This window comes from Diceros bicornis, chromosome 4 (genome assembly GCF_020826845.1).
Source record: "Diceros bicornis minor isolate mBicDic1 chromosome 4, mDicBic1.mat.cur, whole genome shotgun sequence".
Classification (NCBI taxonomy): Eukaryota; Metazoa; Chordata; class Mammalia; order Perissodactyla; family Rhinocerotidae; genus Diceros; species Diceros bicornis.
This window is the reverse complement of record NC_080743.1, coordinates 91,239,168-91,255,221: the sequence shown is the minus strand read 5'-3', so window position 1 is coordinate 91,255,221 and position 16,054 is coordinate 91,239,168. Positions and strand designations below refer to the sequence as shown.

Genomic DNA, 16,054 nt, shown 5'->3' with positions numbered 1-16,054 from the left:
CAAATTACAAAGCTTTGAGTCAAGTTGACCACGGGCCTTGGGGAGATAATGAGCACAGTGTCTCTTAAACGTGGTGAAAGCTTGAGAGAAAATCACTGTATTTAATAAAAAGAATGTATAAATCTTTTTATAGAAGGTTGGGTGTGCTCATCTTTGAAGTCCCTTTCTTGCTTTAAAATTCTTTAAAATGAATCTAGACAATGCTGCTGAAACTATTTATAAAAATGTTCCGTAGAGTAAAATGGTTCCAATAAAAGGCAGGTTTTGGTTTCCACTGATGTTTTTTGGCTTTCACCTGAACTGACGACACAAGGACTCACAATCTTTTCCCATTTCAGTTCCCTTGATGAGGTGGGCTGTACTGGCACCACCCAGGTCCGTCCTCGGGCTCTGCTGTTATGGACAAAATGAGTTCAGCCTCTTACTTGGCGGAATCTTTTCTGCAATGTTTTCTCTTCTGTGTGTGTGTTTTACTTATGACTTCTAAATCAGTCTTCCTTCCTTCCTTCCTTTCTTCTTTCCTCCCTCCCTCCCTCCCGCCCTCCCTCCCTCCCTCCCTTCCTTCCTTCTTCCATTCAAGTAAAGCAAGGATTCTGGTGAATTTTCATTAGTTAGTTGTGCTCTCTCACCAATGCCAATTTCTATGCAGATTTTCAGATCAGAGACCAGCATTACTGACTGTCAACACTGAAAGGGAAGTTAGAAGCCATTGCAATCTAAGCTTTCATTCAATATGTGAGGAAACTGAGGCCCAGAGAGGTGAAGAGACCTCCCTGATGTCATATAGGCAACAAAATGGCAGCAGTGGGCCTACAGCTCAGCCCCCAAGTTCCTCATTCAGTTGCTTCCTACTGTTCAGCGGTGTCCCACTCTCTAGCTGAATATTACTTAATTTACAGGTTTCTTGAAAGGATTGTTCCTGTTTCTTTCTCTTTCTCCTAGTTTTCTTAAAGCCCATGGTGAATTGAGAAGTAAAAACATCACCTCCATTTTTTAGCACCGGGTTTGTCAGTCACACCCACACCACAGCAGTGAACAAGGGCTTGGAGGCCTGCTGAAGGGAGAGTGGCTGCAGGAAGTGGCAGCTGACTTCATCCTCATCACTTCAGAAGTGTGGTCATCCACCCAAGGGACCGTCCCTTCCTGGTCATCAGAGCTTGGTTAGATTGTGGATGTTTCCATTAGAAAGTTGCCTGCTCACAGGCTGATCCAGTAATCGGTTGGGAAAAGTACAAGATGCTCCAGTTCGACTAAACATGGGCATTATAGAAAAGGAGAGGAAAGAGAGAAGGCAGCAGGGGGAACTGGGCACGGATTTGGCAGATGCTGTAGGACAGCTGCAGCCAACATGATTTGGAGAAGTTGAAGGATCACGGCTTCTAGAACCTCCGGCTCTCTTGGGCTTAAAAATCAAATCATGCTAGTGAAGACAGCACATCTCATAAGACGGAGGTAGGCCCACAGTCTGCCCCTCTTCACCTCTGGATTTCTAAATGTAATTTCCTCTGGCATTTTTCATTTTTCCTCTCAAAGGCGGAATAACAAAAGAAGGTAGAGAAAGGCTTCTCATGATCTCACCTCATTAAGGAGGTCATTCCTGTTTCCCAGAGAACCAAAAAAGAGAAGAACCCCCAACCAAAACCCCCAAATTCTGCCTCTTCCCAGGGAATATCAGTCGGGATATTGGCTGGCTGGTCATATAACTTCTCCTTCTGACTCTTATTACACTGCCCACACTAAAGAGAGCCTGGCTGAGACAGAAATGAGAACTTCAGTTTGCAATTCAGAAAAAAAAATCCAGAAATAGAGAAAATGGAGCTAGGTAAGATCTGTGTTCCCCACGGGACCTGTCATCTCAATGGCAGGTGCCCTGATTTCCACTTCTTCTGTCCTTTCCTTAATGCCTGACCCCAACGTGCTAAAACTCACAACCATCTCCCCTTCCCACTCCCAAAGAAAGTTGATCTCTGACCTGAGGGAGGGGGCAGTGATTTATGACCCATAGGGACACAGCCACCGTGCAGCTCAGGGCCAGGCATGGGCAACAGATGCCTCAGGAACTAGAGTTCAAGCAGAGGTTGAGCTTGTGGGGCCATGGGGGTCTCAGGGTAGGATGCAAGTAGGCACAGGATCGATTGGGGCTGGAAAGGAGGCCAGAACTCTCAAAAGGTAACAGAGGACACTCAGCTGGTAAGAGTAAGAGTGTCAGACGATGAGAATCTTTGGCCCATTTAAGAGGACTTGGCTTGTTGGGACAGAGTGAAGTTAATGTGTTTTCTCTTAAGGGGAGTTGTTTGCAAAGCTCTCTTGCTGAGGTTTCTTCTCTGGGCCAGTGTGAGAACCTGGCCATCAAAGGCAGTGACTAGGCATGAACATCTGGATGTAGGGCATCTCAGAAGGAGGGCAAGGAAAGAAGGCACGTGCCTGTCACCATGACAGTCTGACTCCAGGACTTGCTTTTGAATTGATCTTTTAAGTAGGCTTCCCACTTTTCCTCCTTGGTGGGAAAAGAGGGGAAGGTTAAGGATGACTGGGCAGGGGGAGAATGGAGACTGAGGGTCAGGCCCAGGGGCAGCAGAAACCATGAGCGGCTGAACCTCAACTGATTCCTGCTACATCCTTCTTCCTTTAAACACTCTTCATATGTTGCAAAGCACGTTACTATTACCCCCCACCCTTTGCTTCATATTATAAAATACAAACAAATGACAGAAAAGGTCAGTTGGCTCGCAGCCGCCCACTACTCAGAACTGCAAGGACCGCCGTTTCCTCCCCGCCGTGAGACGGTGGTTGTAGGGGCGCATCTTCATTTCCACAAAGGGGATGGAGAACTCGTGGCCTTTCCAATGGTACCAGTTGATCCCCTTGGAAAGAGAAAGAAAAGCACATCAGATCACCCCGCCCCCTCAACAGAACCCCCAGCTTGAAAAGAAGGGGAATGATGGGAGTTGGGGGTCCAAGGTATGGATTTGGCCATTTTCCATTAACATGAAGCTTGTGGCCAAGTTGCCAACAAGGTCAAAAGAAGAGAGTCTCTTGCCAGCTTTTCTTTTTAAACATGCCCATGGCCTGGGTCTTTATTGGGAATGTGTTGCAGGTCATTCCTTATTGCCAGCTTTAGGTTTCTGGCTTTCGGGATTTGCATGCATCAGTAACCAGTGTTGAATTTCAAAATCTCAACAGTGTAGAAGCATTCTAAAAAGAGTAACTGTTTGCTCACTCCTGATAGGAGAGTCAGGTGGTTTCCACCTATGTTGACTAACCATCTTGGTTTACCCAAGACTAAGGGGTTCCCTGGCTGCTGGCCTTTCAGTGCTAAAACTGGGAAAGTCTCAGTTGGTCCAGTTGGTCAGCCTATCACCCAGCCCAGCCTATGGACTTGTAGTCTCTTAGGGGAAAGATAGCCCAGTTTACACTGGTATTTCTGATCTCTCCCTTCCTAGGTCACTTCTTAGGATGAAGCTGAGCCAGTGAAGCTGTCCCTGGAATTGATAAGCTCTTCATGGGATCTTCTAGATGAGGAAATGAAATGGAACTTGACTGGTTGTCAAGGGCTTCTCGGGGTGAGTTCTAGCTCTTGAGTCTAGATGCTTTCCTTTTCTTCCTCTGGCTTCTACTTGGTCCTGCCCTATCCCAGTGTCTGCATTACTTTCATCTTCATGCTAGTCCTTTCTCGAGACTCTGAGTATTTCTTTTTAAAAGGGAAATGTAAAGTCCACATGTGCATTTAAAACATAAACCTAAGGGACTGTGGCTTCCACAGCTCTGGATCACTCATAACAGTGGCAGAACTTCACCTACCTGACTGTGCCTGGACTCCCCATATTTTCCATTGAGGTTGGTCCGGTGGCAGTTCTTATACCACCAAGCCCCCTTGTATGACATGGCGCAGTTGGTAACTGCAACATCATTGTCTCTGTCCTCTGTGGAGAAAGGGCGTCCTTGATGGTAGCTGAGGGAGTCCCCTGGAAAAAAGACACATTTGTGAGGCTGTTCAATTTGTCACTCTTTTGTCAGGGTTTTCTGGACATTTGACCCCCTCCCAACAAACCTGGCCTCCGCTTAAGTGATCTTCCACTTACCTCTCCCATTTCTACCCGGTTCATCAGCCTGGCTACGCTGAACTCTTACTCCACCTTACCCCTGGGTTCAACTACTTCCATGCTTCTCTCTCTAATTCATTTCCTCACTCCTCTGACTTCTGCTCAGAACTCTGTCCACTCAGCTCCACCTCACCACCCCTGTGTGTTTCCTCCAGGCCTGCACTGGGACACAGACATTCATGGTTCTTTTGTCTCTAGAGGAGATAGTGATGAGCCATGGTGACCTGGGCCAATCTGGGTCACCACCATGCAGCCTGGCTTTCTCCATGGCTCATCATGCCTGGTCAGCCCACACTCAAAACTCCACATTTAGCACTTGGTGCCACATGTGAAGAGAAACATCAGAAAACAAGAGTTCCTGTTCATAGGAAACAGGATAATGAAAAAAATCCTAATGGTGTCAGAGGAGAAGTGGTTGGGAAAACCGGCGCTGTATCCTGGGGAAGAGCAGGCTTGAAGAGGAGACCAAGTTCATGATCATTGTCTCCAAATATCTGATGGGCTATTGAGTAAAAAAAAAAAAAAAAAAATTAAGTGAACTCTTTGGGGAAGTATGAGGATCAGTAGGTGGAAACATGTAAGGAGGCATATTTTGGCTAAATGTATGAGGAGAAATCACCTAAATATTAGAGCTGTTCACAAATGGGATAGACTGCTGGAGATGTGGTGAGATCTCTACTCTCAGAGGCAAACAGAGGCTGGGTGTTCTTTTGTTGGAATGTTGTGCTGGGGACTCATACGAATTGAGTATTCGAGGTGAGGGATCAGACTGTAATTAATTTATAACTATTAGCTACCCTTTTGGCAGGATTTGTGCTTAGAGATACTGTGAAGGGGCTCATGCTTTTGAGTGAAGGTTATCTTAGATGCTTCTGAGGTTGCTTTAAGTTAGGAGAGACCATAGTTCTGATTCCGTGGCTTCCAAGTCCACACTTGTGGTGGCCACTCAATGCTTCCAATGCTTCCCGCCACAAGTGAACTCTTGGGGGATGATCTTTATTTTATGGGGAAGGCTGATCCCCTCGGGCCAGTTGGGTCCCTAACTCAACATGTCATTGTCTCTATCACATCATTTTCATCTTCCCTTCCTAGTCTCCAATGAATCAGGTTTTGTGTCCCTCTAGAGCTAATCTCACCACCTGCAACGGATTCTTTCCCTTCTCCTCCAGGTCCTAGAGAAGGCAGAAAATATTTCTTATTTTTTCTTTTTTTTTTAATACTTTTTTTAGCATTTTCACCTCCTCCTGTCCTAAGTCATACTTATATCCTTTATCTTAAAAATTCTTGGATTAACCGTACTATCTAGTGACCCTTTCTTTACCATCAATTCCTTGACTATGTTGTCTCTACCCACATTCCTATCTTCTCCTCTCCTGCTTATCCCTCTGTAGTATAGAATTTGCCCTTATTAGTCTCCTGGAACAACTCTCTCCAGCTTCCATTCTGATGTGGCCTGTGTTGTCTTAGATTTGATCCCAATGTTGGTCTTTATCTCCTCTCAAAACCTGGCTCTCTGTCCCATTTCTGCTTCATATATCCACATCGCATATTCAGTACATTATCTAAGTCTTCATTTTTCTCTCTCAAACCCCTGTTCAGATTTATAGCTTTCTCTTAATTCCTGACATTAGACAAGGCTCCTATTATCTCCTACCAGGATTAATGCAGCAGCTCCAGCTGGTCTCTGTTCTTCACTCAGATTTACTTTATCCCACTTATGGCTGCCAAATGGATCTTCCTACAACCCCACCTCCATTATGCTACTCAGGACCCACCATGGCTCCCACCGCCCACCATATTAAGACTGAACTCCTCTCGGTTTTAAAGCCCTTTGGGATCTGGCTCCATCCTACTCCATCAGTCTTCTTTCTATTTATTCTGAGCTCACACCCTGCCCTGGGCAGCCAGGCCCTTCATGCCTTCCCTCCCTCTACAGTAACTGCTCCTTCTGTGACTCCTCTTCTAGGGTTTGCCTTCCTTTGATTGGATCCCAGTCAAATGCTGCTGGCTTCACGAAGCCTTCCTCAACCACTCGGACTCTCCTTCTCTGAACGCCCATTAAACTGGACGTGAGTACCATTTCTTTTGTGGTGAGTTACTTCCTAATTGTTTCTTTTCTTTAAATAGATGTTTAGTTCTTACAGAGGCTATGTCTTATGCTTCAAGTCCCCACAGTTTGCACAAAGAACTTTTAGGAGTTGCTCAACAACCTCTTATTGATAACTTGATTTGGGATTTTCAGTTCTAATCCAACAAGAGTCCTAGTTAGAGATTTGGATTTCTGGAGCCTTGAAAATGGGGACAGGAGAAGGGGCTGAACTTGGATTGGAGGCCATGGGATGGGGATGGATTGTTGCCAGCAGGGCCAGTAAAAATGAGAAACAACTAAAAACAAAGGCCCAGAGAATTGGGCAATAGTAAATGCCAGAAAGAGAGAATGGGCTCTTCCTCCCTGGAGACCTTCCAGTCTAGAAAGAACAACCATTGTGTGGAGTTAGCTAGAGAAGGGGGCAGCCTACATACACCCAGGTTTTCATCTTTTGAGGAAGTTGAACCACATATTTGAGGTGAGAGGTCAGACTGCAATTAATTTATGATGATTGGCCAAATTGTTGGCGGGGTTTGCTTCTGAGACATGAGTGTAGAACACAGGCAGTCCAGCAGTACTGACCTCCGTGGGGCTGGGTAGCGGAGATAGAGCTGCAAATAGGCAGCAGTGGCTGGGCCCAAAGTAGACAGAAAAAAGCATCGGCCTGGAGCAGGTGAAGAGGAAGGTGGGATACGTGAGGGAGTGAGAGGGCCTGCTCCTCTTTCCATGGGAGAAATAAGAGATGCTTTTGTTTAATTTTGTTTAATACCCTCCATTTCAATGGCTATTTTATTTCCAAAGTGTGTCAATTACACCTTTTGTTGGGGGCACTTCGAGCTGGTCTGATTGCCATTGGGAATAACATCTAATATGAACAATAACAAAGGAAAGCGTCTCTTCCCTTTGGAGTAGCAATACCTGGCTGAGAAGAGAAAATCATTGGACAAATGCAGTGTTTGGAAAGGCAACACCTTGATGATCTTCTGAATTCCAAGAGGCATAAAAATGTTACTAAAATTATACGCTAGCATTTAGCCCTAAAATTGGAGTTAATGAAGGGACCAATAACTCCATGTACCAAATGGTAGAATATTTGGCAAAACAGGTTTTATGAAATGCACTATAATAGAACCCAGGAAAGAGACTGGCAAAGCCTAAGAAGCAGAATTGATATTATGTTCCAATAAAACTATTAATGCAACAGAGCTCACAGAGATGGTTGTTGTATTTGGTAGAAGTGTCATAAAAATCTATATGGAAAACGTGACCATGCATGTGGTTCCTGTGGAGGAATGAAAAGAAATGGGGCCACTGAGGAGCATTTAAGTGCTGTTGTTTGCACTTCATGGGAGTGTTACGATTACTGCTGATGAGGGGGTCATCTCAGAATATGGGGTCATCTGTTTTATGTTCATTAGTTCAAAGATGGTTTTCCGAGATGTCATTGCAGGGGCGATTTCTACCCAGACAATAGATAATTATGCTCTAATTGGATAAGAGCACATATTGATTAATCTAGACATGAAAAATCATCCTTTGCCATTACATTGCACATTTTTTTTAACTTTAAAAGCACTTTCACTGCATTTATCACATTTTTTTCTAACTTCTCTGTGAAGTAGCGCAGGCATCGCTATTATGATTTTCCAGATGAGGAAACCGAAGTCGTGAGAATTTGATTTCAGGTCACCCGAGTGGTTAGGACAGCCTGGACCAGAGCCAGTGATTCCCAGCCCTCTGCCTCCTCACTGGCTAGCAGGGAAATCATGAACTCTGTGGGTGCTGCTGCTGCCCGGTGCAGCTCAGGCCTAGAATGTGGGGGCCCTGGTCCTGCTGCATGCCTATTGCCCTCGGGGTCTGCTCAGGGGCCAGGGTACCCGCAGTGCCGTTGTAGCCTCCTATGCGCAGTTTGTACAGGCTTCTGCTGTCCTCGACAGAGAACTTGTTGTAGTGGGCGAAGGCGGCCTCCTGGCCGTCCCGCATGTCCACACGCAGCTCATAGCGGCCCTGGGATGTGATCCTGTGTATGTTGTCCAGCCCTGTGGAGAAGAGCAGACAATGCAGTCAGCTAGCCCCAGTGGCTTTGGAAATGAGAGGCAAAATGCGACTGTGGCCTCAAAACAGATGTTATAGAGAGGAGGAGGGGTATCCAGATTGCTTTTGCCCTCAGCCCTTCCCAGGTGGTTATCAAACAGAGCCTGCCAGACTCTGAAATTCCTCCTGCTAAAAGGCCAGCCCAGGTCTGCTCATGAGTTCCCACCACAGAGCAGCTCGGGGGTGCTAATACCTAATCTTGACCCAGCAACTGACGAGCCCTGAGCCTTGGGATTCCTGTCCCTGTCCCCCACCATCTCCCATGCCAAACCATGGTGTTGGGTGAAAATGACAAGAGGCATCATACGGTCATGAGTCCTTTGGAGTGAGTGATAGGAAGCAAGAGGAAGAAACACTGATCAGAGGAGGTCAGAGTGGGACCTAGGGGTCCAAGATGTCTGGAACCTGGATACCTGCGAAGGAAGATCTCACCTTTCATCACACTGCCTCTCCTTCTCTCAGCCTCCAGCCCTCCTGCGGCTCCCATCCCCAGGTCAGGGAGCACTGTCACCTGCCTCCTGACAGGTTCCCTTCTTTCTGATCTACCTGCTACAGCTGGCATTGCTACCTCTTCACTGGTCTTTCCAGGCAGTTACCCTCACTCACTAGCTCTCTCTTTGGCCTCTAAGCTTCCCAGGCCTTGGTCCAGTAGATTCTTGTACGGTGCAAACCTCCGTGAGTCCAGTGTTCAGGCAGAGCCCAGATTCTCCTTGGTGATATTTTCTCATATGTATTTTCTTGTCTGCTTGCCCTGGCTGGCTGTGCCCCAGGACTTTCCAATTTTGATCCATTTGCCCATACTTTGAGCTACTCACCTTGTATTGCTGGTGATCTCTGAGTCCTCCCGATTTCTATCTGCCTATGGAACTGGGGTCCCCTTGCTTTGCTGTGGCAGCTGATACCTACCAGAATATGCCCTGATTTAGAATCAAAGAATTGCAGAGATGGAAGGGAATTTGGAGATTACTTAGGCTAGTCTCTTTGTTTTGTGGAAAAGAAGGCTGAAATCCAGAGAGGTGAAATGATTGGCTGAGGATCACCTGGATCCTTCTGCTTCCCTATCCTGTTTGAAATTTAAAGCAGTACACTGATTATAAGTCAAATGCTGTTTGACTGCTGTTTGCTGTTTGCTGGGTTGCTGACCCACAAGCTACCCTAGACTTGTGCTTGTGTGGATGAACGGGATCCTGGTGGTGCCTTGCCCAGATGCCCTGAATTGGATGGTGGACGCATCTCTTAGCTGCTACAAGTGTTGGCTGCTAACAACTCACTGTTGCTTCCTTATTGGATAATTGCCCTTGACCAAACGGGAGTTACTTCCTCCTGGAAGCTACACTCTCCCTCCCCCATGGCTTGGGGCAGACTTCCATCAATGCCTGCTGTAGGGGGTACAAAAGCCCAGCCCCCTTGCCCCAGTGGGGACCAACTCTGAGGAGCAATTCGTGCTCCAGAGCTTCCCTGAGGAGCAGACTGAAGCTAATCTCCCACCGAGACCCTATTTTTGCACTTTTTCGCCTGCTCTATCCTGCTTCCCCATTCCTCTTCTCCTGAGAGCACTCCTCGGATAAATCACTTGAACAAGAATCCCAGTCTCAGGCTCTGCTTCAACTTAGGACATAAACCATAGGTCAGAGTGTTACCCCCAACCTGAGTATTGCTGCCAAAGTGCACATCATCAAGGCAGGCCTCTATTCAAGAGGCCTCACTGGCTGCCTACCCAGTACCTAAGGCAGTAAGTCGAGACTTCTCTTCCGTACTTTAGAACCATAACGTGCCCTCATTCAACCCACCCAACCTCATTTTCTTCTTTCCCTGACTTGCACCTTCCCTCTAGTTGGATGGTTTCTTCACTATTCCATTTGCACATGTCAAAAGGATCCTTGTCTTCCTTCTCTTCTTGTCCCCTTCCCTTCTGCATTCTTCCTACTCATCCCTCGGTGCCTTCTCCATGAAGCTGAACTCTTTCTTCTCTGAATATCTGTGGCTTTCCTGTCAGTAGCTCATAGGTTAGTACAGTGTTTCCCAGTGTGGGATGGCATCTCTGATGATACTAGAAATATTTTGGGAATAGTACTAAATAATTTTGAGCATATAGGGAGAAAGGGATTTCCAAATTCTATCTCTTTATTAATAGATTAAGGAGAAGGCTTAACCCTGATCCTAACCTTGACATTCAGTGTCAGTTTGGTTCTATACTTTATGGTTTAACACACAACACTTTCTTTTTTTTTTTTTAAAGATTTTATTTATTTATTTATTTTCCCCCCAAAGCCCCAGTAGATAGTTGTATGTCATAGCTGCACATCCTTCTAGTTGCTGTATGTGGGACGCGGCCTCAGCATGGCCGGAGAAGCAGTGTGTTGGTGTGCGCCCGGGATCCAAACCCGGGCCGCCAGCAGCGGAGCGCGTGCAATTAACCGCTAAGCCACGGGGCCGGCCCAACACTCAACACTTTCTAATCTCCATTTTTAACACTACTACCACCACTGGCAACAACAACAGGCTTGGAGCCTCCGTATTTATCTGTCATTTAATAATATTATTGTTTCTTTTCATTGCATTTATTTTTGAGGCTCCCTTTTATTTGTGGTACATGATAATTAGCTTTCAATTTTCACAAAAAATAGATTTAATTAAATAAAATAAGTGATATATAGAAAATTTAAGGCACAATAGTTCAGATATTTCACAGATATGACAAAAGTTGTGAAAGTGTCACACAGTGGCTGAGGTTTGGGAAACATGAGCACCGTACCATGGGTGCATTAATTCATGTGCATTACACTTGTCTCCCAAGCTGTCTGCAAACTCTTAGACGGTAAGGATATTTTCCTATTCACTTGACTTCTCTCTCAATGTTTTTATATGATTTTTTACCTTGTATTTTTATTACTTATATCAGGAAACACAGATCTAGGCATCTAATAGGTTCTTAATAAATTTTTATCATTCATTGATTGATTGATATCTATATTTTAGGTACCTACTATTTCTAGGCACTGCAATAGGCAATGGGGTTAAAAGATGAATATGATGTGGTCCCAGCCCTAAAAGAAGTTTACATGGTATAGTCAAGAGAGGCAAAAAGGAAAGTGGACACTGTGATTTAGGCCACAAAACAGGGAGTAGTCAATTCTCCCCCAGGCAAAGGGTGAGAAAAATGGGTAAGATAGGTTCTATGTAGGAAGAGATGTATAGCTGCGTTTCTGAATATGCACAGAACAGCAAGGGCACAGGGGAGGGGAATAGTTGGCTGGCAGAGTGGTCCTTGCAGAGGCAACATTAGTAGCTCTAAGTGCTTGGAATTTGGTGTTGGAGTGGCGGGAGTGGAGTGAGGCATTTAGTGGTGGGGAATAGGCTCCAGAGGTATCCTAGAGGGGGCCTTGGGTACCTTAGCTAAGGTGCTTGGCCTTCACCTGGTGGTGACAAGGAGTCATTGAAAAGTTTTACAAATGAGGTTAGCCATTGCTCAGATTTTGGGTGTGAGCAAGATCATTCTAGTGGCCATGTGGACAGTGGGTGGTCCTGGAGGCAGGGAGGCCAGTTAGGAGGATGTTATATGAGCATCCAGGAAAAAGACAGTGAGGCCTGGATGAGTTAGTGACAGGGGAGACAGACAAGAGACCACAAATTTGGGACACAATTATTCGCCTTGCCCCTGCCTCCCTTTATAATCACTATGAAAATCTCACCAAGAAGCAGATGCAGGTAAGAATAAATCCCTTGCTTTCTGGGATTGGCTCCATGGCCATCTGCCCGGGTCAGGTGTGTTTACCTTCTCACACCAGCTCAGTTCTCAATCTACACCTCCTGCTTGTGTCAGACCTCCAGGAAATTGCTGGTCACCTCTAATGCCATTTTCATTTTATCCCTTCCCTTCTCAAGTCAGGTAATAACATTCCTCTCAGAAACTAGAGTAGAGTGACTGCCTCATTTCTCTGCTGACCCGCAGGCCGGCTGGCTGGGCTTCGCTTCTGAGAGATGACCAACCAGCCTGTTGCTCCCTGTGCCCCCTTCCCCAACCAGGCAGTTCACTCCCTTTGTAGTTGCCTCATGTCAAGATCCATCAGCATAAGAGACTGTTAATGAGGATGGGAAGAGACCGAGCAAAGAGGAAAACACCACAATAAGATAAAAACAGATCAATCGTGGAGCCAAACTGAGCAAGAGGTACTGAAAGCAATTCACGAGCTGTCAGCTTCTCGACGGGGTTTTGGATAATCCCAGATGGAAACAGAAAGGAGAGAGAGGGACAAAAAGCCAGAGCATCACTCCAAGGGAAAGCAAACAGGAGGCGTTACCCAGCCAAAACTCATCCTCCAGGTTCCCGAAGCCAACACGGTACTCCGCCCATTTCCGGAAAAAATCAGTTTGGCCATTCTGCCGCCTCTGGAATACCTGTGAAGAGAAAGGTGGAAATCATGAAAAAAATGCTAAGGAAAATGAACTCTAATGAGTGAAATTGCTATAACGGAGTTTTGTATCTGCAACGACAAAGATGCTCAGATAAGGAACACCACAGTACAGAGCACGGTATTTGCACAGCCGTTTTTGTAGGAGATGCTCAGAGCTCTTCTGAAGTGCAGAGTCCCCTGACGAATAGACCAGGGTGTGATGTTGACACTAATTTGCACCCCTGCAATGTAGAAGGGATTCAGGACATATCAAACCCCCAAATAGTCAGGGGAACTAGGCTTGGCTCTCAAATTAGTCTTTTTGCACCATGGAATGCAGGAGAAAGCATTTCTCACCAAAAGAATGGGACCAGCTTCAAATCAGCTCATAATTGTCATTGTCCTATCGCAGGCAAAGCAACTGCATATCATTCACTTTCCGAGCTAGGTGCTAATTTCATTTAACCTCCAATACATCAGCCTCAGCTTCAAGTTCTAGTTATGCTTTAAGAATGAGGCACAAATATGTCAGAAACATAAAAGAAAACGTCTCCCAAGAGTAGCTGTTACGAGCACAGCTACCATTTAACTCCATTCAAAAACTATCCATTTTGCACCGTGAAAAATCTGGCGCTGTGTATTAGCAGCGCTGGAGGGGGATCCACAGGAGGGTAGGTGGAGGGGCTGGGTTTCCACCACGCACCGACTCAGGCCTACTCTAGGGCCAGGCTGCTAGAACTCTCCCCCCGCCCAGTGCCCTGCCTTGAAAGGTGGGACCATTTGTCAGGCTGCCCTTTCTCTTCCCTCTGTACTGCCCTATCAGACATGGGAGGAGGGTGGTGACAGGAAATGGTGTCTCTCTTTTCCCAACCACTGGTGCTCCCGGGAGGCTGTGACAGCTCTGGGGAAGAACCAGGGAGGCCAGGGAAGGATGGGACAGGGGTGGTCTTTGTAACTAAAGGTGGCTATCCATGTTCTGCCCCTCATCTGCTCCTGCATATGCAATCCTCCAGTAGAAAGATCCTAATCACCTCTGCATAGAGGCTCTCCTCCTCCTGTAGAGAAGCTGCCTCCTCTATTCCTTTATTATAGCTGTAGTCTTCAGCACGCAAGACCCGTGGGCCTAAGTGAGCCCCTAGTCTAATTCCCTGGCACCCTCCTGCATGAACTGTCCCCACAGAAGGAGCAGTCTTCCTGGGGCCCCTTCACTGGGCCGGGCCACTGCAGCCTTAATATGCTTCTTCCTCCCTCCGCCTGGCCAAACCTAGGATTGGGCAGCTGAGCAAGGGCCCTGAGGGCAATGAAGAGCCCTAAGTTGGACATGTGGGGGTAGATGAAAGGATGGCCAGAGGATGGTGAAGTTTGGGTTGCTAGGCGCTGAGCCGCTGAGCAGGGTGGACTAGAACACCCAGGATGTTTGCATGGAGGACCGGCGCACGTACTTACAATCCAGCCACCCCCGTCCGTGGTCATGTCACAGTAAACCTGTAACTTCTGGCTTAGCTCTCCATGGAGGAAGATGGTGTAAACCCCACTCAGAGTGTCTCCATTCATCAAATGCTGGGCACAGTCTTGAGGATGAGGGAATATCCGGCCCCCTGCACAGGAAAAGAGGCAACTTTCAGAAAGAATCCTTTCTTCCACTATGTGTAAGAGCCCCTTGGATCAGAGAAGATTTTACAGAGCCTCATGTTACTTCATTAAGAGCTGTAAGAAATCCTCACTGGATCTCAAACAGTGTGTGGGAACCCTGCACCATCCTGCATTTCCCCTCTTCAACTGAGGCTGATTTATCAGATAATATACAGGCTCATGGGATCTGAGGGCCAAAGAGATGGGTTCACAGTCTGGCTCCTCCACTTACCTATTTGTTCGGCTTTAGGCAAGTGGCCTGATTTTCCTGGGCATCAGTTTTCTCATCAGTAAAATGGGGATAATAAACACCCCCCCCCGACCCACAAGGGTCAAGGTGTGTTACTGCAGTTAGCGATTGGTTACTCAGGCCATGATTATAGATGCATGGGCCACAATAGATGACTGTAGGGCCCACCTTCAAAAGGAAGAGAGGCCTCTGAGCTGAGCCTTCTGCCATCTTCACAGCAGCCGGTAAGGAACGTCCAAACAAGCTCAATGTTAGCAAGAAGATGGATATCCATTCCTCGTGCAAAATAATCTGATTGGACTAAACAATCGAATGGCCGTGTGTTACAGTTCAGTTTAAGTTTAAGGAGAGGGCAGGAGAGATAAATTGCTGCTCATCTTTCAGAGAGAACAGCCCAATTTGTAGAACAATATCTAATTAGCTGAAAGAGAAGCTTAAATCATGTGTCTTGAAGAGCTTAGCTTCAGGGCAAATTTTAATGCTTAGTAGGCAAGTCAAGAAGCACAGATCCCACGGGAGAAGATTTTCTGGACTGCAGGAGCTGACAGAGCAAGTAAAAGGCAGAGCTTGCCATGCGAGGAAAAGTGGTTTGGGTGCTCTGCAAATGTAATGATCTCCTGGGTCAGCGAAGAGTGTGGTGTGGTTGATGTGGCTCAGCCTCCTGGAACGGAAGCAGAGTTATGAAGAGAGGCTAGGTAGGGACCTCATGTGTCAGTCACTCCAGTGTCCCCTAGTGACAGAACCAGTGCACTATAGGTGTGGCAGAGGGCCACTTGGAAAGTCAGCCTGTGGGTCAGGGCAAGTGACAGCATAATGCCACACAAGGAAGGTGAGATAGTGTTGCTGAATGCCCAGGTCATCTAAGACCCCTGTCACAGATCATCAGTGCAGCAGCCTGTGTTAGGAAGAGGTTGCTGGGGTTCAGTAGCCTTTATGCAAGAGCCCTGGAGATCTGTTAACTCCTCCCAGCACAAGGACTGTCCAGCTTGCAGCCACACCATGGTCAAGGGCGCTCCTGTTTAAGGTAGCTTAGAACAAAGGCATGGCCTCCTTCAGGCGTGGTTACTCCAGGGAATAGCACTACATTTCTATAGAACTTGGATTCTGGAAAGCGTGCTTTTATTTTCATTTAGTTCTTCAAAGACATTTTGCAGAGAAGGAAGCTGCACTCAGAAAGATCACATGACTTCCTCCGGTCACTTGAGCTCGAGTTTTCAGACCTCAAGTCAAGCGCTTCCTGCACTCTACTAAAACAGGGAACATAACGTGTGATACAGTCCGTTGGATCTGCTTCTATCCACACAGCAAAGGATTAATGTCTGTGTTTATCTTATAAGCATATAAAGCCTCAACGGTTAAAGTGACCTCAAGAAGTTCTATGTTCAAATTAAGTATCTTTACCCCCCAAAACTGATTTCCTTAATAGCTGCAGAAAAGCTCTGCACTTTCATCTCCAGCACATCCTAGAGTTCGTTGGCTCCTGACCCCACCT

The 16,054-nt window shown here is 46.6% G+C and overlaps 1 protein-coding gene and 1 long non-coding RNA gene across 2 annotated transcripts in view; one reads left to right on the top strand and one right to left on the bottom strand.

Moving 5' to 3' along the window:
* The window catches only part of LOC131404869 (uncharacterized), an 83,168-nt gene that overhangs the window by 11,811 nt on the left and 55,303 nt on the right, over positions 1 to 16,054 (top strand). Inside the window, exon 2 of the long non-coding RNA XR_009219860.1 lies at positions 6,070 to 6,172. This is a non-coding gene — a long non-coding RNA (uncharacterized LOC131404869). The remainder of the gene's footprint in view (positions 1 to 6,069; positions 6,173 to 16,054) is intronic.
* The window catches only part of TNR (tenascin R), a 190,138-nt gene continuing 176,601 nt past the window's right edge, over positions 2,518 to 16,054 (bottom strand). The window contains exons 18-22 of the mRNA XM_058540006.1: positions 14,127 to 14,278; positions 12,588 to 12,684; positions 8,070 to 8,231; positions 3,802 to 3,965; positions 2,518 to 2,864 (exon numbers count right to left, since the gene is read on the bottom strand). Coding sequence (XP_058395989.1) covers positions 2,745 to 2,864; positions 3,802 to 3,965; positions 8,070 to 8,231; positions 12,588 to 12,684; positions 14,127 to 14,278 — 695 coding nt within the window. The 3' untranslated portion in view covers positions 2,518 to 2,744. The remainder of the gene's footprint in view (positions 2,865 to 3,801; positions 3,966 to 8,069; positions 8,232 to 12,587; positions 12,685 to 14,126; positions 14,279 to 16,054) is intronic.